General features: G+C 40.2%; 2 protein-coding genes across 4 annotated transcripts in view; one reads left to right on the forward strand and one right to left on the reverse strand.

Annotated features, from left to right (window-relative positions):
- The window catches only part of LOC126354203 (cleavage and polyadenylation specificity factor subunit 5), a 92,565-nt gene extending 70,580 nt beyond the window's left edge, over positions 1-21,985 (reverse strand). The window contains exons 1-2 of one of the 2 annotated variants that reach the window (XM_050003663.1): positions 21,870-21,985; positions 20,565-20,765 (exon numbers count right to left, since the gene is read on the reverse strand). In XM_050003663.1, the coding sequence (XP_049859620.1) occupies positions 20,565-20,765; positions 21,870-21,985 (317 nt within the window). Of the gene's footprint in view, positions 1-20,564; positions 20,766-21,623; positions 21,706-21,869 lie in introns of those variants that run through there. The other variant, XM_050003672.1, reaches the window with a different exon arrangement.
- Positions 21,986-22,086: 101 nt separating this feature from the next.
- LOC126354183 (protein BANP-like) overlaps positions 22,087-24,457 on the forward strand; it is a 175,370-nt gene continuing 172,999 nt past the window's right edge. For both annotated transcript variants that reach the window (XM_050003631.1, XM_050003639.1), the window contains exon 1: positions 22,087-22,172. The gene's annotated coding sequence lies outside the window, so the exon portion shown is untranslated. The remainder of the gene's footprint in view (positions 22,173-24,457) is intronic.

Here is a 24,457-nt window from a genome sequence, read left to right on the forward strand (position 1 = left end):
TTTTGTGCTAGACGAGTATCAAAAAAATCTTTACAGAAAAGCATAAGGGCCAGCACCTGACCGCATCACTGATATTTCTGAATTCTTAAAAAATTAGGTAACTCATCATGCAACTGAATCTTAATGGAGATAACTCTTGGGTCAAACACATGAATTGTGAGACTAATTTGCAGTCTATGAAGTGGGGTACACCAAGCCACCTAGAAAACCAAGAAAACACTTGCAGACAGTGACTGTTTGCGACAGGTAAAGTGTGTCCATGAATTTCCCTAAACCCAACGCACCAATAAACTATGAGAGGTATTGTCAAACACTGGGAAAGAGCAATTCAGAATATGTGTAGAGGAGAGTTGAGCTCAAAATTTTATTTTTGCAGGGGAACACTCGACCAAACACTGCAAATTGCACTTGAAAATTACTTGTTGCTTTCAAGTGGGACCTGTTTCCTTATCTGCTGTATAGTGCATATCTTGCACCAAGTGACTACCATATATTTCCAACAAAGACGGCCTGGCTCACAACGCAGTATTTTTGAGAGTTACGCAGAACTGCGAGAAAGAGTGACTAACTGGTCTAAGTCTCTCAGGTGGTAGAATTTAACAATGGAAATTAAAAGCTTGTTCGCCACTAAGTGCCCAAATTTGTGTGGAGACTATGCTGGATAGTAGTATTTAAGAATCTCTTTCAAATGCATACAATATTGATTTCCCTATTCTTTAAAAAAAAATAAAGAATGTGATCTACTTTCTGAATAGAATGAAACCAATAGCTCAATAAATACATATAAAAGGTGAAATGTTTTCTTAACATTAATATTAAGAATGTTGTGGAAGCACACCATGACCCAAATGGAGGAAAGCATACACGCCATCAGTCATTTTTATGAGGAAAGCAATGGGCATGTAACATAAAAAAGGAAGTTGGCAAAAAGAGTTTATAAAACTATAGCAGTCACAGGGACACAGAAGTAACATTCATTTAATTCCTATCACCAAAACGAAAGGTAAAGCAAAAATTTTGAGTTTTAAGAATTTTTATGTTCATAAAACTCAAGTGGGTCCAGATGCTACATGCTTTTGAACAGTTTACAGGACTTGTTGCCAATGCCTATGGAAACAAACAATTGATGGCTTGTGTAATATCAAGAGATGAAAACGGAGAAGTAAACGTTTTATTTATACTTCCTTGCAGAATCAACTCTTTTTCATTACCATGAAAAGCAGATAAAATGACTGCAATAAAAAAACTTCACACTTTGTAAATTAAGTCCCCATAACTGCCACTGGAAGAGCACATAGACTATCAGATGAAGGTGTGTGAAAAACCTCACATTATATTGCAAAAGAATGTGGTGTTACATCAATAATCTGTCATTACTACTTGAGAGAACTAGGTTATATCATTCGAAAGAAAGCTGCAATATATATAATCCTACACTCTAATAATCAATAAAATTGCTAGAGGATCATTATACAATCTTTCTTGTTGAAGATAAGCAACAAAAAATTAATTAATTAAATAACATACTCTGAAATAACAGCCACATCACTGTCTAATTAATAATGTTGGTTAGTATTAATGCAGTTGTAAAATGAGTGTATAATTATGTAAATTATTCATAGCATTTTTTTTTAGTGCAGTATGTAACTTTAGCCAGAACTTCTGACAATGTTAACAGCAACACACTCTTTGAAATTCTGAAGATAGCAGAGATAAAATACAGGGAATGCACTAGTATAGAAACCAGACGCCTGTTACAAGAGTTGAGGGGTGTGAAAGGGAAGCTGTGGTTGAGAGGGGAGTGAGACAGGGTTGTAGCCTACCTCAATGTTATTCAGGCCCTACATTAAGCAAGTAGTAAAGGAAAAGAAAGAAAAAAAAATTGGAGAAGGAGTTAAAGTTCAGTGAAGAAAAAATAAAAACTTTGATGTTTGCCAATGACATTTTAATTCTGCCAGAGAAAGTAAAGGACAGGGAAGAGTAGTTGAACAGAATGGACAGTGTCTTTCAATGATGATGTAAGACTAACAACAAAAGCAAAACAAGGAAAATGGAATTTAGTCGAATTAAATAAGGCGATGCCAAGGGAATTAAATTAGGACAAGGTGCAAACAAGTAGATGAGTTTTTCTATTTCGGCTGCAAAATAACTGATGGACAAAATGAAGAGGATATAAAATGTAGACTTGCAATAACAAGAAAAGCATTTCTGAAGAAAAGAAATTTATTAATGTTCATTATAGATTTTAGAGCTAGAAAACACTTTTCTGTAGTTATTTGTACGAGGTGTAGCCCAGTATGGAAGGGAACCATGGGGCAATAAACAGCTTAGACAAGAGCAGAATAGAAGCTTTTGAAATGTGGTGCTACAGAACAAAGCTGAAGATTAGACAGGTAGATCAAGTAACTAATGAGGTGGTGCTGAATAGAACTGAGGAGGAGGGGGAAGGAAAAAAATAAAAATCAAATAAAAAAATAAAAATCCTACATAGAAGAAGGGCTCAGTTAATAGGACACATCCTGAGACACCAAATGATCAATAATGGGAGGGAAGTGTGGATGGGTGAAATTGGTAGGGGGAGACCAAGAGATGAATACAATAAACAAATTCACAAGGATGTACACTGCAGTAGTAATTTAGAGATGAAGATACTTGCACAGGACAGAATAGCATGGACAGCTGCATCAAAACAGTCTTCAGAATGACGACCACAACAACGAGTATCGCCAATTAGCACATACTCTTACAGTTTACAAGAAACTTAACAAAATGGTACAAATTTTGTCTATGTAAGTCAAGTACTTTTGCGATATGGTGATTTTAAGATTCAAAACCTTTATATTATTCACGTATGGGCCCTATAGGCCCACTTTCAATGGTTGGCCTTCCTTTGCGTCAAAATTTGTTTCATCCTTTCAGAATGAAGCCTCTTTCTTTCAATGGGCCAGTGTCCCAGACCGTTTTCTAATTGCCCTCTGACCAACTTTCCTAGCAAATATCTTGTTTTTCTATCTGTTATGTCTGCCTGATTTATACTGGTTAATTTAAGATCTTCCTTAACCATAGCAATCCATTAAATTGGCTCAATTTTAGTGTTACTTCTCTTAGAATTCTACTATTTATATTGTCAATCTAGTGTGTGGCATTCTTTTAATATGCTTATAAAATTTAAGTCTTCATTCTCTCACCCCACCATGGAAGTGTGTGTTATTCTACTTCCTTATCACTTCTCAATCTATAAGTTTCTACAAGGGTAATTTTGGTGCCAAATATTTTCATAATAATTCTTTCTTTCTTTTGAATTTCTTCATTATCCCTCTTTCTATTTAAAATTAAAGTTACTGCTCCATAAAGACATTTAGGTTTGACTACAGTGCTGTAATGTCCAAGTTTAATGAATTTAGAAAGTGATTTTTTTTATAAAAATTGGGATTTTCCATGTAAACAACTGCTACTGGTACATGTATGAGCTTGTTTGACAGACCAGTGAACAGAAGAGTAAAGCTAACAGATTATGTACAGGTGCAGAGGGTGGGCTTACTGGTAGTTGGGAGTTCCGACGTCAGGCGCGTAATGGGGCCCCTTACGGATATGGCTGCAAGGGAGGGGAAGAAAACCAATGTGCACTCCGTGTGCATACCAGGAGGGGAGGGGGGAGTCATTCCAGATATGGAAAGGATCCTTCGGGATGCCATGAAGGGTACAGGGTGCACCCATCTGCAGGTAGCAGCTCATGTCGGCACCAATGATGTGTGTTGCTATGGACCGGAAGAAATCCTCTCTGGCTTCCGGCGGCTATCTGATTTGGTGAAGACTGCCAGTCTCGCTAGCGAGATGAAAGCAGAGCTCACCACCTGCAGCATCACAGGATTGACTGCGGACCTTTGGTACAAAGCCGAGTGGAGGGTCTGAATCAGAGGCTGAGACGGTTCTGCGATCGTGTGGGCTGCAAATTCCTCGACTTGCGCCATATGGTGGTGGTGTTTCATGTACCGCTGGATAGGTCAGGAGTCCACTACACCCAGCAAGCGGCTACACTGGTAGCAGGGGTTGTGTGGCATGGACTGGGTGGTTTTTTTAGGTTAGATGGCCACAGGAAAATACAGAAAAGGCAACAGCCTCAAAGGGTGCGGGGCAAAGTCAGGACATGTGGGGACCAAGCAGCAATCGGTATTGTAATTGTAAACTGTCGAAGCTGTGTTGGTAAAGTACCAGTACTTCAAGGGCTGATAGGAAGTACCAAAGCTGAAATCGTTATAGGTACGCAAAGCTGGCTGAAGCCAGAGATAAATTCTGCTGCAATTTTTACAAAGGCACAGATGGTGTTTAGAAAGGACAGATTGCATGCAACTGGTGGTGGCGTGTTTGTCGCTGTTAGTAGTAGTTTATCCTGTAATGAAATAGAAGTGGATACTTCCTGTGAATTATTATGGGTGGGGGTTATACTCAATAACCAAGCTAGGTTAATAACTGGCTCCTTTTACCTGCCTCCTGACTCAGCAGCATTAGTGGCAGAACAACAGAGAAAATTTGGAATACATTTCACATATATTTCCTCAGCATGTTATAATCTTAGGAGGAGATTTCAGTTTACCAGATACAGACTGGGACACTCACTCAGATGTTTAGGACAGGTGGTAGGGACAGAGCATCAACCAACTCTTGGAGATAACATCTTGAACCTACTGATAACAAACAGACCCGAACTTTTCGACTCTGTAAGTGCAGAACAGGGAATCAGTTATCATAAGGCTGTTGCAGCATCCCTGAATATGGAAGTAAATGGGAATACAAAAAAGGGAGGAAGGTTTACAGGAAGGAAGGTTTATCTGTTTAGCAAGAGTAATAGGAGGCAGATTTCAGACTATCAAACAGATAAAACGAAAATTTCTGTTTCGATACTGACAATGTTGAGTATTTATGGAAAAAGTTAAAGGCAATCGTAAAATGTGTTTTAGACAGGTATGTGTCGAATAAAACTGTGAGGAACGGGAAAAACCCCACCATAGCTCAACAACAAAGTTAGGAAACTACTGCGAAAGCAAAGAGAGCTTCACTCCAAGTTTAAACGCAGCCAAAACCTCTCAGACAAACAGAAGCAAAACAATGTCAAAGTTAGTGTAAGGAGGTATATATTAACAACAAAGATTCCAAGACTTACCAAGCGCGAAAGTGCCGGCAGACAGGCACATGAACAAAACACACAAACACACACAGAATTACGAGCTTTCGCAACTGGCAGTTGCTTCGTCAGGAAAGAGGGAAGGAGAGGGAAAAATGAAAGGATGTGGGTTTTAAGGGAGAGGGTAAGGAGTCATTCCAATCCCGGGAGCGGAAAGACTTCCCTTAGGGGAAAAAAAGGACAGGTGTATAGCAGACATATTTAAAGGCAAAGAGTAAGGGCAGAGATGTCAGTCGAGACGGAAGTACAGAGGCAAAGAAGTTGTTGAAAGACAGGTGAGGTATGAGCGGCGGCAACTTGAAATTAGCGGAGGTTGAGGCCTGGCGGATATCGAGAAGAGAGGATATACTGAAGGGCGAGTTCCCATCTCCGGAGTTCGGATAGGTTGGTGTTGGTGGGAAGTATCCAGATAACTCGGACGGTGTAACACTGTGCCAAGATGTGCTGGCCGGGCATCAAGGCATGTTTAGCCACAGGGTGATCCTCATTACCAACAAACACTGTCTGCCTGTGTCCATTCATGCGAATGGACAGTTTGTTGCTGGTCATTCCCACATAGAAAGCGTCACAGTGCAGGCAGGTCAGTTGGTAAATCACGTGGGTGCTTTCACATGCGGCTCTCCCTTTGATCGTGTACACCTTCCGGGTTACAGGACTGGAGTAGGTGGTGGTGGGAGGGTGCATAGGACAGGTTTTACACCGGGGGCGGTTGCAAGGGTAGGAGCCAGAGGGTAGGGAAGGTGGTTTGGGGGATTTCATAGGGATGAACCAAGAGGTTACGAAGGTTAGGTGGACGGCGGAAAGACACTCTTGGTGGAGTGGGGAGGATTTCATGAAGGATGGATCTCATTTCGGGGCAGGATTTTAGGAAGTCGTATCCCTGCTGGAGAGCTACATTCAAGGTCTGATCCAGTCCCGGGAAGTATTCTGTCACAAGTGGGGCACTTTTGGGGTTCTTCTGTGAGAGGTTTTGGGTTTGAGGGGATGAGGAAGTGGCTCTGGTTATCTGCTTCTGTACCAGGTTGGGAGGGTAGTTGCGGGATGCGAAAGCTGTTTTCAGGTTGTTGGTGTAATGGTCGAGGGATTCAGGACTGGAGCAGATTCGTTTGCCACGAAGGCCTAGGCTGTAGGGAAGTGACCGTTTGATATGGAATGGGTGGCAGCTGTCATAATGGAGGTACTGTTGCTTGTTGGTGGGTTTGATGTGGATGGATGTGTGCAGCTGGCCATTGGACAGATGGAGGTCAACGTCTAGGAAAGTGGCATGGGATTTGGAGTAGGACCAGGTGAATCTGATGGAACCAAAGGAGTTGAGGTTGGAGAGGAAATTCTGGAGTTGTTCTTCACTGTGAGTCCAGATCATGAAGATGTCATCAATAAATCTGTACCAAACTTTGGGTTGGCAGGCTTGGGTAACCAAGAAGGCTTCCTCTAAGCGACCCATAAATAGGTTGGCATACGAGGGGGCCATCCTGGTACCCATGGCTGTTCCCTTTAATTGTTGGTATGTCTGGCCTTCAAAAGTGAAGAAGTTGTGGGTCAGGATGAAGCTGGCTAAGGTGACGAGGAAAGAGGTTTTAGGTAGGGTGGCAGGTGATCGGCGTGAAAGGAAGTGCTCCATTGCAGCGAGGCCCTGGACGTGCGGGATATTCATGTATAGGGAAGCGGCGTCAATGGTTACAAGGATGGTTTCCGGGAGTAACAGACTGGGTACGGATTCCAGGCGTTCGAGAAAGTGGTTGGTGTCTTTGATGAAGGATGGGAGACTGTATGTAATTGGTTGAAGGTGTTGATCTACGTAGGCAGAGATACATTCTGTGGGGGCTTGGTAACCAGCTACAATGGGGCGGCCAGGATGTTTGGGTTTGTGAATTTTAGGAAGTAGGTAGAAGGTAGGAGTGCGAGGTGTCGGTGGGGTGAGGAGTTTGATGGAGTCAGGTGAAAGGTTTTGTAGGGGGCCTAAGGTTCTGAGGATTCCTTGAAGCTCCGCCTGGACATCAGGAATGGGATTACCTCGGCAAACTTTGTATGTAGAGTTGTCTGAAAGCTGACGCAGTCCCTCAGCCACATACTCCCGACGATCAAGTACCACGGTCGTGGAACCCTTGTCAGCCGGAAGAATGATGATGGATCGGTCAGCTTTCAGATCACGGATAGCCTGGGATTCGGCTGTGGTGATGTTGGGAGTAGGATTAAGGTTTTTCAAGAAAGATTGAGAGGCAAGGCTGGAAGTGAGAAATTCCTGGAAGGTTTGGAGAGGGTGATTTTGAGGAAGAGGAGGTGGGTCCCGCTGTGATGGAGGACGGAACTGTTGCAGGCAGGGTTCAATTTGGATAGTGTCTTGGGGAGTTGGATCATTATGAGTGGGATCAGGATTGTTTTTCTTCGTGGCAAAGTGATATTTCCAGCAGAGACTACGAGTGTAGGACAGTAAATCCTTGACAAGGGCAGTTTGGTTGAACCTGGGAGTGGGGCTGAAGGTGAGGCCTTTGGATAGGACAGAGGTTTCGGATTGGGAGAGGGGTTTGGAGGAAAGGTTAACTACTGAATTGGGGTGTTGTGGTTCCAGATTGTGTTGACTAGAATTTTGAAGTGTTGGGGGGAGTGGAGCTAGAAGTGGGAGATTGAGTAGATGGGAGAGACTGGGTCTGTGTGCAGTGAGAGGAGGTTGAGGTTTGTTGAAAAGGTTGTGGAGGGTGAGTGAGTTGCCTTTCCGGAGGTGGGAAACCAGGAGATTGGATAGTTTTTTGAGGTGGAGGGTGGCATGTTGTTCTAATTTGCGATTGGCCTGTAGGAGGATGCTATGTACAGCCGGTGTGGATGTGGGAGAGGAAAGATTGAGGACTTTGATTTGGGATAGGAGTTGACGGGTGTGTTCACTGGCCGAGTCGATGTATAGGTGAAGGATTAGGCGGGTGAGGGCTATGGATTGTGCTGTTTGAAACTGGTATAAGGACTGATGGAAAGAAGGATTGCAGCCAGAGATGGGAACTTTAAGTGTGAGGCCTTTGGGAGTAATGCCAAATGTTAGACAAGCCTGAGTAAATAAAATATGGGAGCGTAATCTGGCTAGGGTGAAGGCATGTTTGCGGAGGGAATGTAAATAAAATTTAATGGGGTCGTTGTAGGGATGTTGTGAGGTTGACATGGTATTAGTAGGTGGAAAGGGTAATATGAGGTTAAAGTGAAAGTAAAGAGAGATTTAGATAGGGAGAGATAAAGGTGTGAAAAAAGTCGAAAAAGTGTTGGTTTGAGATGAGCTATGTTGATCATATGCTGAACTTAGGTTGGTGAACAACAATGGGTGCAAAGGTTGGGTAGTTATGTTGTCTCCAGATCACGTTAAAGGGTGGGGAAATTCAAGAAAATTTCGAAAAAAATTTTTTCGAATAAGTTTCGAAAAAATAATTTGCGAAAAAATAAAATTCGAAAAAAAATTTCGAATAAAATCTCGAAGAATATGTGTGTAAATGTATTCAAAGGGCTGGTTATGTACTGGCAGGTTATGATAATGAGGCTAACAATTGTTTGATGGAGAAATAATAACGTGTAAACCTGTGGGAAGCTGGAAAAAAAAAAAAAAAAAAAAAAAAAAAAAAAAAAAAAAAAAAAAAAAAAAACTGTTTTGTGGGAAAAACGGGAATGGAAATAAAACAAAAGTTGTTGGAAAAAAACTGAGATGGTTGTGTAATGGGTGAAAGGAACTGAAGCTGTGAAATAGTATTCACGAGTTTACACGAAATGTTTGTAAACTTGGAACAATGGATTTTATAGCAGCGGTTATGTTGAAAGCGTTGAAAATTTTAGGTTATGGTTTGGAAGTAAATTACGTATTATTGAGTATAATTAGGCAGGATAAAATGTATGGTAGATTACGGAAAAATGGAAGATGAATACGAAGTGGAACTTCTTGTACAAACGAAAAGAGAAAGTAAGACGATAGAGAAGATTTCGAAATGCAACAGAGACAATAACAAACGTAATTGTTGGGTTCAAATTAATGATGATGTAAATAAAATAGAAAGAAACTTCCACATGGGAAAAATATATTAAAAACAAAGATTCCAAGACTTACCAAGCGGGAAAGCACCGGCAGACAGGCACATGAACAAAACACACAAACACACACACAGAATTACGAGCTTTCGCAACTGGCAGTTGCTTCGTCAGGAAAGAGGGAAGGAGAGGGAAAAATGAAAGGATGTGGGTTTTAAGGGAGAGGGTAAGGAGTCATTCCAATCCCGGGAGCGGAAAGACTTCCCTATGTACTGACTTGACAGAAAATCCTAGGAAGTTCTGGTCTTACATTAAATCAGTAATTGGCTCGAAACAGCATATCCAGACACTCTGGGATGATAATAGCATTGAAACAGAGGATGACACGGGTAAAGCTGAAATACTAAACACCTTTTTCCAAAGCTGTTTCACAGAGGAAGACTGCACTGCAGTTCCTTCTCAAATCCTCGCACAAACGAAAAAATGGCTGACATCGAAATAAGTGTCCAAGGAATAGAAAAGCAACTGGAATCACTCAACACAGGAAAGTCCACTGGACCTGACAGGATACCAATTCGATTCTACACAGAGTACACGAAAGAACTTGCCCCCCTTCTAACAGCCGTTTACCGCAAGTCTCTAGAGGAACGGAAGGTTCCAAATGATTGGAAAAGAGCACAGGTAGTCCCAGTTTTCAAGAAGTGTCGTCGAGCAGATGCGCAGAACTATAGGCCTATATCTCTGACATTGATCTGTTGTAGAATTTTAGAATATGGTTTTTGCTCGCGTATTATCATGTCATTTCTGGAAACCCAGAATCTACTCTGTAGGAATTAACATGGATTTTGGAAATAACAATCTTGTGAGACCCAACTCGCTTTATTTGTTCATGAGACCCACAAAATATTAGATACAGGCTCCCAGATAGATGCCATTTTCCTTGACTTCTGGAAGATGTTCGATACGGTTCCGCACTGTCGCCTGATAAAGTAAGAGCCTACGGAATATCAGACCAGCTGTGTGGCCGGATTGAAGAGTTTTTAGCAAACAGAACACAGCATGTTGTTCTCAATGGAGAGACGTCTACAGACAAAGTAACCTCTGGCTTGCCACAGGGGAGTGTTATGGGACCACTGTTTTTCACAATATATATAAAAATGACCTCTTAGATGGTGTCGGAAGTTCCATGCGGCCTTTCGCGGATGATGCTGTAGTATACAGAGACGTTGCAGCATTAGAAAATTGCAGCGAAATGTAGGAAGATCTGCAGCGAATAGACACTTGGTGCAGCGAATAGACACTTGGTGCAGCGAGTGGCAACTGACCCTTAACATAGACAAATGTAATGTACTGCAAAGACATAGAAAAAAGGAACCTTTATTGTATGATTATATGATAGTGGAACAAACACTGGTAGCAGTTACTTCTGTAAAATATCTGGGCGTATGCGTACCGAACGATTTGAAGTGGAATCATCATATAAAATTAATTGTTGGTAAGGCGGGTGCCATGTTGAGATTCATTGGGAGAGTCCTTAGAAAATGTAGTCCATCAACAAAGGTGGCGGCTTACAAAACACTCGTTTGACCTATACTTGAGTATTGCTCATCAGTGTGGGGTCCGTACCAGGTCGGGTAGACAGAGGAGATAGAGAAGATCCAAAGAAGAGTGACATGTTTTGTCACAGGGTTATTTGGTAAGTGTGATAGCGTTACGGAGATGTTTAGCGAACTGAAGTGGCAGATTCTGCAAGAGATGCTTTCTGCAAGAGAAGCTCGCTGCACTGCGGTGTTACTTGCTGTCCAGGTTTCGAGAGGGCGCGTTTCTGGATGAGGTATCTAATATATTGCTTCCCCCTACTTTTACCTCCCGAAGAGATCACAAATGTAAAATCAGAGAGAGACCCGAGCGCACATGGAGGCTTTCCAGCAGTCGTTCTTACCGAGAACCATACGCGACTGGAACAGGAAAGGGAGGTAATGACAGTGGCATGTTAAGTGCCCTCCGCCACACACCACTGGGTGGCTTGCAAAGTATGAATGTAGATGTAGATGAGCTTTACAAACAGACTAGAAGAGGCCTCTTTACAATAAGGATGTTTAGCCTTCCATAATACTAAACAGGACTTCCCTAGACTATGAGGAAAACATTATTTGTATGCCATGGACTGCCTCCAGGCATATTACAGTTCTTCCTAAACAGGTTTAAACTGTTGTATATAAACCACCAAGACATGCGAGCAGAAAACGTTCAAGATAATTTAAGACGCCTTCACATGAGAGAATGTCCTCACCAAAATATACCCCCTGCACATTCCTGCAGTTTAAACAATACATTGATCGGAGTCTCACCATATCTACCATGATAATTCCACGATGATAACAAGAGGGAAAGTAAACAAAGTTAGCTAACATTTAGTGTGACTTACATTTAACAAATTTTGAATAGTATCTTGGCTACTTTGTCAACACTGACTATTCATTTAAACAATAAGAAATTCTGTCACTTATTCTGTAACAATGAGGAGAAGAACATAATGTAGGACTCTAATTTCAATCTTAACCCTTTGACTGCTGGATGCGCAGTAACTGCTTGGCACAATGAGGTGCTGTGGCCTGCGGTGTAAGCGAGCTACCTGCACTCTGAATATTTCTGGAGTGACCATGACTCCAGGTAAAGCACTGTGCCCTCTCACAGCTGATACAGAATAAATGCGCTCACTACGGAGTTTCTCTGCAGATGAATTACTGCAGACTCAAACTGAATTGTTAAAACTATTTTCCAGTGCTAAGAGTTATATCTTGCAGTTTTTTTTAATAAGATTTTTATAGCTTATGCCGAAAGTGACGCAATTCATTACATTTACCTCAGTAGTTTACTGTTCTTTCTTGCATACCCATTTATAACATCTGCACTTCTCTATGGTATCCTCACTGTACTAGTTCAAAACTGAATGCAGTAAGCCATATATTACTGTACATTGTTTTTGTTGTTCAAAACATTGTACTACGTCATTTATAGGAGAAAGCAACATAAAGATAATAATAATAATAATGCCGTCCAGGGCTCGGTCCGCCTCGCCACTACCTGGCTTTCCTCGGTCTTTCGCGACACTGCTCGGCACAGCGCGACATTAGACTAGCTGTGCTATGCGACATCTTTTCATCCGGCATAGGTTGCGTTAGTTGATTCGTAGTGGCAGCCATGTTTATTCCTTGCTATTTGTTAGCAATTCGTAGGAAGTTTGTAAGTACTGTACAGTGGTTGTTGCAATAGAAAACACACACACACACACACACACACACACACACACACACACACACACACACACACACACACACACAGAGAGAGAGAGAGAGAGAGAGAGAGAGAGAGAGAGAGAGAGAGAGGCAGGGTAGTGACAACACCACGGCCTTCAGAGCTGAATGGGAATTGCAATATTTTTTCGAAGAGAAGATAAAAATTCTCAATGTCTATTATGCAGTCGCATACTCGCCGGGCACTGCAAATTTGCAATAGAACGACATAACGCTACACACAAAGAACTTAATGATTTAGTTGGGGCTGATAGATCAAACAAGGTGGCGGAATTAAGAAGACATAGTGTTACGCAGTGAGACAGACCAAATGTGAGTACCCCTTACAAATATTTGTGTTCCTGATGTTTGTATTCGTACATGTTTGTCGTTTAATTCGAATTTAGAGTTCACTCAATTTTTGTTTCCCCTTTTTTTTAGCCTGCAACCAACCTGTCTTTAAGATCAAGCTACAAAACAGCACTCAAAATTGCAAGAGCAAATAAGCCTTTCAGTGATGGTGATTTCATCAAGGAGTGTATTGTTGAGGTAGCAGAACTCTTGACACCACTGGAAGTAAAGTAGTATAGTGAAATTAGTCTTTTTAGACAGACAATAGCGGATGTCTACAGGCAGTTAATTGCAAGTTTATTACATTCTCGATTGCTTTGGACGAGTCAACCGACATTTTGGACACAGCACAACTAGCGATTTATGTTTGTAGAGTCGACACAAATTTGCACGTGACGGAAGAACTGTTAGATTTAGTACCAATGAAAGACAACGAGGGGTACCGGCTTACTAAAAGCAGTTGGAAGAGGCAGTTTAAGCCATTGACCTGAACTGGAAAATGTTAGTTTCAGTCACCACGGACGGAGTGCCAGAAATTCAAGGGCTCAAAATAGGCTTGTAGCATTGTTGCGTAAAAAACTAGGATGATCGACGTAAGATTTGTACGGAATCACTGTTTTGTACACCAAGAAGCTCTTTGTGCTAAATATGCAAATTTGGAGTATGTGATGAAGTTGGTAGTCACCAAATAATTTTTTTTGAAGTAGCATGGCTCAGTACACCATCAGTTTCAACAGTTTCTCATGAAACAGAACGAAGAGTACGGAGACGTTATTTACCACTGGGAAATACGTTGGTTAAGTCGAGGGTCATGCCTCAAGAGATTTTTCAATTTAAGACTCGCTCTTGTTGAGCCCCTGAAGGAAAAAGGAAAGGCAGAATCAAAATTAGAAGATCCAAAATGGATTGCAGACCTCGCCTTTTCAGTTGATCTGACTGCACACTTGAACGCTCTCAATAAGACTTTGCAAGGTGAGAAGCAGCTTATTTCTGATCTTATGAAAAAAGTGGATGCATTCAATACAAGAAACTCGCATTGTGGAAGGAACAACTCATGACAAAGAATACCCTACGCTCTCCAAAGTAAGAGAAAACGCAACTTGAGGAACTACAGGCACAATTTTGTAAACATTTTCAGGACACTACCAGTCTGACATCTGTTCTTTAACTATTTTCTAGACCCTTTGCCGTTTCAGCTGAAAGTGCCCCAGTGCATTTGCAAATGGAATTGATCGATCTGCAGTGTAATTCCCGTTTAAAGGACAATTTTTTTTACGAAGGTTTTCCTCGGGAAGAGTTTCCCCGTCTCCACAATGAGGCTGCAAAAGTTATATCAATGTTTGGATTGACATACGTGTGCAAAAGGTTTTTTTCGATTATGAAACCAAATAAGTCACGATTACGTGGCAATCTCAGTGACGAAAATACGAGAAACTGTCTACGTTTATCCGTGTGCCGTCAGTTTGTGCCAGATATGAACTTTATTATGTCTACAGCAAACCAAAAATAATTAAATTAATGATGATAATTTTGTTGTATTTGTCATATGTTTTGTTGAGAATTATAGTTATTGCAAATTCTGTAAGTAGTTCCAGGTAATAAAATTTGCTTGTTTCACATGTAGTTGGAATCACTTATTCCACATAATACTGCATGCTGTAGATTACTTTTACGTCCGTTTCTATATCTCAGCTTAAATGTTTTAAGAATTTTATGAGTGACAATGTGAGAAGCACGATATTGTTGGTGAAATGCAGTTTCAAACCAGCATTATTGTTATTTTTCTGTAGGTGTACCAACAGCCAACAAAGATTCAGTATTGCTCAACATGATGTGTTGTACAGAGCTTAATATCATCAAATGTCGTAATATGAAACTAAGCCACATGCTAGCACGGCGGTATTCTTTACGCAGATGCACTGTTGCATGAGACGTGTTCGTAGTTCTGCGCATGCGCGTGCAGTCAGCTGGTGTGGTAGTGGGGGACGTGTGGCGTCAGAAGGGAGCGATCTGTATACATGTCAAAGCTCGGCACACGTGCCGCGTTCTTGGCCGTCCCTGATTGTCAATATATGTACAGATGCAGCTGTCCTTTGCAGATGGTAATCAGTGCTTTATAATTAGGAATCACCAGAAATGATTGAATATCTGCGAGAGATCTTTTTTCTTGTACTGTACTTTTAATTGTTGCACTTAAGTTCTCAACAGATTTTCCAACATTTGAAAGCTGTTAAGTCTGTCTAGTTGTTAGGACATTAAATTCCTTTGTATTCAAAGTCATGAACTATAAATTTAGGAGTTCCTTTACACTGTGTGAATATATTTTCCATCCTCCTCTTTGCTCTGGGCATTGCACCAGCAATGACGAAGTTAAAAATATATTTTTATTTTGTTTTTACTTTATAATTTTTTTCATTTTCAATGTTTTTTTTCTGATAGCACCGCTGTATTTGTTCTGTGTTGCAATTAGTAATTAGTTGTTGTGTGTTAGTTTTAAAACAGGGTACAACCCACAGTGGCACGTTGCAAGCTTTACATTCAAACACGCTTTCTCGGCGCATTTTCTGTTTCTCAAAAACAGTGCATTTATGTGTTACCATGTGTCTCTTGGAATGCTTACTTGTTATAATGTTTGGAAAATTCCTTCCCCACAAACTTTACAGGTTATCATCAGAACACCTACCCCTGCCAGCCAGCTTTTCTGTGCTCTGATGCCTATGTTTCAGTAAGTTCCTTTACCAGCAACAGATGAAACTCTGCTATCAACATTTGGTGTGTTAATTACCTGTGTAGGACACAAGCATTTACAACAAACAGATCGAGAACGTGAAAAGAAAACTACCTGTGCCACTCCATTGTTTTCCCTATACATCTGCCACAGCTAAGCAACATATCAGAACAGTCAACTGCTCCCATGTTCAAGTTATAATTTACAATGCTTTGTGATTTCTTAATTCTCTCTCAGTATTTCTATCAGTCTTTCCCATGTCGACCATTTTTGTGGTGTTACATGTGTTCGTCACCTACACTTCCCTTTTGTCACTTTTTAGCAAACATTGTATTAGTACATAAATTCTGTATCTCCTCTTTTCAGTTTTTTCTGAAGTTTCAGCATGTTTGGTGTCTGTTCTTGCAGACAGTGCCACATGCGTTCTTCCACTACTATGAAGCCAGGAAAATAAGTCTGGGCTTCAGTACCAACGTCCACATTCTAAATACGGATTTGTAAGTGTTCCCACTATGTTACCACTTTTCCCCAAATTGTGGAATTCAGTTTCTGTTGAGGTCACTGAATGAACAACGAAATCTAAGACCTTGCCAGTCTTACAATCATGTAAGACAAATGTTTTTATTCTGAATCTACTCCATTTCAATGGAATGAATTGTCTGAACAATAAGCGACCTTTGAATAATAACAAACTTTCATCAATGCAGAGTTTCTGATGTGGATTCAATGCACAACGGAAAGCTGTACAAACTTTTCTGACAATGTTCCTAATTTTCAATAATCTGTCCCTCCAATATTAGTAGAGTTGTCACTGAAATGTAACATTCTCATAAGTAACGAAAAGCGATCTCGACATATGTTCACTAAAAACTGGAGTATTTAGGAAAACATATCTGGTCCAGTATTCGCTAATTTTCAGTTCCCTCATGCAAGGCATTGGAAGACACACACACACCCCTATCAAACAAAACATTTCTTCACATCCAGTATCTTTCCATTTTGATATTCGAGAATGCACTGATTCTGGATTATTCTCCTTGGTGAATAAATAAAACCAATTTTTTTGTCAGCTATATGGTTCAATAGTTCTTCTATAAGGAATAACATGAAAACTGACAGAATACTTGGCTCATTCCCTATGTGACACACGACCAAATAGTATGTCATCAAATAATGATTAACTGGCTGAAAATCATTTTCTTTCCAATCAAATTTATCGGTAAGATGCAATTTCTTCATAGGGATTTCACGATCACCTAATTCTTAGGATTCAAAACGCTAAGCTGCAGACAATGATGCAAAGTGACCACTACGTAGTGAATGTTGTATTTCAAGAATAAGAAAATGCAGAATGAATCAAGGAAACAAAGAAGTGGAGAATTGCTATCTTTTAAAAAGGAATGGGAGAATCATGTTTTCTTCGTGCAAAAAAGTGAAAATTCGAAATGTTTAGTATGTGGCAGTATTCTCACTGGTCAGCGGAAGTTTCGTATTGAACGCCATTATAATAAATTTCACAAGGACGAGTACAATTTATTGTAGGATTCTGAGCAGATGGGGAAACTGACAGAGCTTAAGAGCAATCTGACGATACTAGATGAATCTGATGTAAGTTGCTGCTGTTATGAGAGATCTGCGACTCTTTCGTCATGTCTCTCATCTAACCGATTTAACATTTTATGGAGCACTGTTTTAAATTTTTCAGGACGACGACAATGATAGTATAGCGGTACGTTCAAATTATAAGACTGCACTTAATATAACGAGAGCTGGAAAACCATTTGCTGAATGCGAGTTTATCAGTGATACTGCTGATTTACTTTGTCCACTGAAAGCGAATCAGTTTCGAGCTCTCACTCTTTCTCGGCGGACTATAAGTCGTCTTTTTTGTGTCATGTCGGGTGGCGTTTACCGTCAATTAAGGAATGCAGTGCAGGAGTTTATTTCATTTTCCACCGCACTTGAGTCCACAGGTATTTCAGACATTGCGCAATCAGTGATTTATGTCTGTGGTGTGGACACTACTCTGCACATAACAGAGGCTGTGTTAGATATGATATCGTTAAAAAGCATGACCACCGGCAAGGACATCCCAAAAAGCATCGAAAAAGCTGTCTACTCAGCCGGCTTAACTGGGAACATTTGGTGTCAGCGACAACAGAGAGAGCACCTGCAATGAAAGGGGAAAAAATGGTATTTGTTGGATTACTAAGAAAAAAGCTACAGCATACAGAAGAATCACTGTACAGCATCCACTGCATTTTGCACCAAAAAGTACTCTGTGCAAAAGCAGCAAAACTGGGAGACGTCATGCAAGTGGTTATTTGGGCAGTTAATTGTTTGAGATCCCACGGGCTTACACGTACACAGTTTCACACATTTAGCTGAAATTGGGGAAGAGTACAGTGACTTACCATACCACAGTGAAGTCCGCTGGCTTAGCTGTGGTAATGTATTCATAAGATTTTTTTGAGCTGAGAATGCCAATAAATAAGTTTTTAAAGGACAAAGGAAGGTACGACCTCAAGTTAGAAGATCCAGAGTGGGTTGCTGACCTTGCATTTTTAGTGGACATTACTGGACACATGAATGCATTGAACACAAGTTTGCAAAGAGAAAGTCAGCTAATTTGTGAAATGGCTGAAAAGATGCAAGCCTGAGCTGTGGGAACAACAGCTCTCATCAGGAAACACAGTGCATTTCCCTACTTTGTCTACTGCGTGTGAGAACAGCATTGCAAATAATATGTTTCTGCACTTAGTGCACTAAAAGAGGAACTTCTCAAGCAGTTTGGGCATATGTCATATTTATGCCAAGCTTTTGAATGGTTCTCGAGACCATTTGCTGTTTCTGTAGATAATATTCATACCAATATGCAAATGGAATTAATAGATGTACAGTGTAATTCTCGTCAGAGTCAAGTTCCTTTTGGCAAGATGTGTAATAGACTTTTCTCACGACTTTCCACAGCAAGTTTTTCCTCGTCTCCATCGTCAAGTCACGAAGATAATGTTAATGTTTGACTCGACATATGTTTGTGAGATTTTTCCCTGTTATGAAAATTAATAAGGCTGAGTTAAGAGTAAACGTAAGTGATGAAAATTTATGTAACTGTTTGGGTTTGTCTGTATGTAGAAATTAATTAAAACGTATCATAGGTAATAGGTACTCTTTCAAACCATGATTTCTTTCAAGAACTCCTAACTTTATTCCTTCATTCAATAAACCAAGCTAGGAAACAAAACGCATCAGGCCTACAGAGGAAGGAGCGGAGAGAGTATTGGGGGGGGGGGGGGGGGGGGGGAGAAGCGGGTGGCCAGCTTGCCCGTGTGTATGCTGAACACCTGTTAACTGCACACGTGCAAGTGCACCATACAGGTGCAGGATTCTTCCCCTAAACTCACAACAGACAGAGAATCAGACAAGCTAGCGGCCAGATCTGCAAAAGGCTACTGAGACACAGGGTGGGAAGTCCATTGTGGGACTTCTCTCTTCATCAGCACTCGCATAGCAGCACATCTATACTCGTCACCAGCTCTCAGGGGCTGCAAACAGGTGTAGCTTAGCTCACCAACAGCACTCAGGGGAAATGCTGCAGCTGCAACTAAACTTGTTATCAGCTAGGGAGCGGCAGGCAGCACGACGAGTAAACTCATTAACAGCAGTCAAAGGATAAATGTTTTCTACATTTTTGAGACACTTTTCCACAAAAGTATTACACCTTTCAAATAAGCAGGAAACGAATTCCTCACAAAATTGACAAAGCTAGCAATGAAAACAAGAATAACTTTCCAAAAAATAAACAACTGTTTTATAGAATGATTTTACTTTGAGCACACTTTTCAAGCAGCCATTATTTCACAAGAGATTTTTGACAGCAATCTTGCATTTGGCCTAAACACAATCCCCATGTAGTAACTTCCATGAAATCATAATGCCTAAAACTAGCATACTACATAGCTAGCAAAAAGGGCATAAAATGTAATAAATTTATATCAAACACACATACTGCCTCCATTGTTTCATTACATAACTGATCAAATGCAATCAGAAACAGAGCAGGACCTACGAAACGCTTGTAAAGACGTGCGTGATAAAGCATACTGCCAACGTGTATCATCATGGTGACAATTAAAACTTTGGGACACGTTTCATAGTGAATGTCTAGTGATACTAATGTGCATGTACACATCCAAGGACTAAGATTTCTGAAAAATGAATATCTTTTGATTTGATAAAGTACAATCCCTATGTGATTACACTAAATTTTTGACACTCGACTGCCCAGCACTTCTACTAATCCAGCACCCGTATGAGCAAGGAATGGCTGATTTAGCAAGAGTCTAGTGTACTTTTGTTGGAAATGATCTCAATATGATTATAAAAAATTTCAGCACTATCTCCTACAATCACAAATCACATTTCCGCAATTACTGTTGCTCTGAACACTTAAGCGACTGCTACAATGCACTACATCCACACAAATACCTCAGTACCACTAAATGCCTTTTGTAATAGCACCAGTGGTTTCTGCAAAGTGCATTCTTTCACTTTCACACTGAAACCACTGCACTTTGAGGGTAGTTTCCTGCGATTATTTCTACGAGGAACAGTCTTCACATTTATAACTGAATAACGTTCATTGTAAACAATCTTGTTTACCTTCCCAAACACAACTGTGAAAATTCCTGTTTCAAAAGAAGTGGTATGGAACCGAGACTTCATGAAATGTTAAACACCCCCTACTGCTGTTAAATGACTTCTACATTCCATAATAAGACTGTAGACAACATTACATCTCATCAAAACATTCAATGTAACCACAGTTCAACACTTCTCTACACTTTTTACCTTCCACACTTTCCTCCATTTACCAGCCTCAAGATGTGTCCTATCAAACTATTCCTTCTACTAGAGGAATATAATCTAAGATGTTATGGACACACACACACACACACACACACACACACACACACACACACACGTATAATGTTACCATTTCTGTACTCACAATTTAAAGAACGTTGTCCCCAGTTGTAATAACAAAACATGTGGTAAACCATGCTCATGTACAAGTAGAACTCCTTCAACACTTCTTCGCATTCCAATCTTTTCAAATTCATCCCTCATCCTTTGAAACCTTGCAGGCACTGATGGATCCTTCTCAAATAAAGGCTCCTTAGTTCCGAAGGTGTAGTTGGTGAGTGGGTACCTAATAAAAATAACGTTTAAAGTACATTTGTATCATTACGAAAAAAATACCCGTTTTATTGCACATTTCAGTTACATTACATCGCCAACACTAGCATCATAAATAATCCTGACCATCTGCAACTAGTTAACAGTTAAAGGAATACATTATGTAAGATTAGCGAACACGGAATGTGTACAATAATACAAGATGCATGACGTCTTTATTCTTATACTTTTAAGACTTAATACTTTCATGCGCCCTCTCCAGATATATCAATCGTTCAAAACTGTGAGATGAAAGTGCCGGTACTGGAAATGTCCGAGTCTGTTACGGCGAATTCTAGAGACACCAATGCTTCCAAACATGATACGAAGCTTCCTGAAGATTATAAAAGTCTTATGTTCATTTATAAGTTTCTTTACCCTCTCTATCAATGAATTTAACTTGCGACTGTATCATCGTTATGCACCGCAAAGCATGTTGCCATCAAATTTCCTATACTAAAGTAAAAATTATAAACCTCTCAAATTTTGTTTATAAAATTTCTATAAACAGTTCAACACATTCGATGTTGGTATTTTAACCACTTTTCCATTAAAAAAAAAACACTGTGTTTACTGTTTTAACCTCCAGAAAGCCATCGACAATTCTGCCGAAATGTCCCCCCAAGATGTCGATATTAAATAAGTAATTCAAAATACATGCCGTACCAGTTCATTTATTACGCAAAAATATTATACCCGTTACACAAAACACACCGTGCAAGGAATTATTTCACTAACAACAAAAGTGATACGGATGCGTAGTAAGTACACAGCATTTCTTTTCCCAACAAATATAACCTAACGAGTCAGATGCAAATAAGACTTCGCTTACATTTTAATGTCGCGAGAAAGGGTTCTTTTCTCGTGCAACATAATTAGTGATTCTTCAGGCATTAAAGACCAGCCACAAATACTTTAGCAACTCCCTACACACCAAGCTTTCAACTTTGTCGGTCACTTTACTAACGCACAGGGTTCCCACACCGCCTAACTAACAAAACACGTCCACCATGCCAGCCCCTGCGCCTACGAATCGGTGGCCCTCGCTTTACAGGAAAAGAAGTACTCTACTACTCACAGATTAATTGTCCTGTTGATAGTAATCGACTGATTTGCGACGTATTTGGCATCGAAAGTTGCATTTTGACTTCCTCTTCGCGGCCAACCGCTACCTTTAATCTGATTTGCAGTCATTGCAACAACAATCTTAACAAAGATGTGAAAACTACTTTATTTCTTAGGTATGGACAAGATGGACGACGTGCATGACGCCACTTCTTGTTGGCTGTTTGTAGTGTGGCTACCAGAAACGCTGCTTTCGATTGGCTCAACAAGCCAGCTGGTGGTGGACGCCATTGCATCGTTGAAAACGTGAAATCGCGTGAGTATACTTGGACGAGGGGAATTTGAAGCAGCTGATAAGAAATACCACATTCCTATTGTTATAATAGTGAGCACTGCGTTACCCAACGTATTAAAATCTCATTTGTATGCGCATTGACACACTGCACCACAACTGAATGGAATGACAATGAATACAGATTGTCTCTATTAGCTGCAAACTTTCACCAAATACATGTACTTTTGCCTCGAATCGCGTTTTTGTTTACAGAAAAGTTTACCTGTGATTAGAATGAAATGTTGGCAGAATTTTCTTTCATCACCTAAGTAATGCATTGACATTACTTAATCATAATTAAAATAAAGGGCAGTGATTGCCAGTGCTCAGTACTACAAATCTGTTTGGATTTGTGGGAAGAAAAACATTGCCCCACTTTAGGGGAAGCACACGTACTAAGAGACGCCCAAGCCTTCCTTCTGTCAGCAAACGGAAGGCGTACATTCTCGCAATTGTGTGTCCAAATAACGATCCAACTTCTAAAATTAGGCCTATCGTTTCTTTATGTTTGATGTGGCAGCCACTCATTGATACGTAAGAATACAATCCACATTCGTGTAATTGATCAAAATCATGCTGCCAGTTTCCTGCTTAAAGCCCATGACATCTAGCGCAATCCCATTATCCTTTTGCTATGCAGAAACTCTCATATCAAGAAGATAATTATATGAGATTTTGAATGTAGCATTAGCTATCACGAAATACATTGGTGACATAAGGCTGGAAGAATATCATACATGTGAGTTTTGAGAGACTTTTAATGTTTAAGAAAACAGAACAATCATATTAGCCTACCACCAAAAAGTTTTCAACAAGATTGAAGATACTGTTAGGTGAGCAGTGTATAGATCAAACAAGAAGCACAAGTATTGTGTGCCAGTTGGAGATACACTGAAGACTATAAATAATTAAATACGTTTTATAAAGTAATGCAGGAGTGATTGGACTTTGAAGCCAATTTGTAGCAGACATATCCATTTTTCATTTAGTAATGTCGAGAGCTTTGTGTCAGACATTTCAAACTGTGGATCTAACCATGTGAGGATTGTAAAAAGTAATAAAACAACAATGAATGTAGAAATTGCTGCTCTTGCTGATGTTAAATGTTAGGCTTCATGTTAGAGGTGGAAAACTTATAACCCATCACAGTCATTGAAGACTTAATTGAAGTCTGGTGTAGATCTTCGTGATCATATTGCTTCCCATTTTCCATTTATTTCTGTTGATCCACTCTTCTTCCTGGTAACAGCTATTAGTGTCTCATAAACAGACACCTTTTTTTTCATGTTGGTGGGCATCGTCCTTTTTCCTTCTGTGTTGTGAAACTGTTTTCCAAATTCGTTTCGGCTGCCAGTGATTTGTACATCTGACCTGTTCAGTTATAAACATGCATAACAAAAGTATCTTTGTCGTATAAATCTGAAACACCTTTTGTACTTTAAGATGACATTCCTATGAGTCTAAATGGCTCCCCTACCTGCATGAATATTGGAAATTGCAAATCTGTACCATCCATCTTGTTAACAAGTATAACATATCTAGAGATGGTGATCAGAGGGATAGAACACACACAAATTTTGTAGGTTTTAGCAAGTGCTTAGCTTGCTTTAATAAATAATGCGACTTTTAATGGAGATCCGTAGTTGGAATTGAACATATCTCAGTAAAAACAGAAGCACTAGCATGGATGATTGTGGTAGGGGAACCGAGGGCATATTTGAACAAAGTTCATAATCTCATGTTGTGGTGTGAAACCTTTTTTTATTGGCACTGCTTGTTACTGCAATATGTTGGATAACGTGTAAATTTCTCTTATTGCATTTTCTAGTAATAAATGAAAGGTCAGATTTTATATTTCAGCTGAATCATACTTTTGTTGAAATGTATCCTTACACTGTGGCATTTTTCAAATGAGATGGGTTACTTGGTAGCAATTAAATAATGTTGTTGTTGTGGTCTTCAGTCCTGAGACTGGTTTGATGCAGCTTTCCGTGCTACTCTATCCTGTGCAAGCTTCTTCATCTCCCAGTACTTAATGCAACCTACGTCCTTCTGCATCTGCTTAGTGTATTCATCTCTTGGTCTCCCTCTATAAATTCTTACCCTCCACACTGCCCTCCAATGCTAAATTTGTGATCCCTTGATACCTCAGAACATGTCCTGCCAACTGCTCCCTTCTTCTTGTCAAGTTGTGCCACAAAGTCCTCTTCTCCCCAATTCTATTCAATACCTCCTCATTAGTTATGTGATCTACCCATCTAATCTTC

The sequence above is a fragment of the Schistocerca gregaria genome, chromosome 1 (genome assembly GCF_023897955.1).
Source record: "Schistocerca gregaria isolate iqSchGreg1 chromosome 1, iqSchGreg1.2, whole genome shotgun sequence".
NCBI classification, from domain to species: domain Eukaryota; kingdom Metazoa; phylum Arthropoda; class Insecta; order Orthoptera; family Acrididae; genus Schistocerca; species Schistocerca gregaria.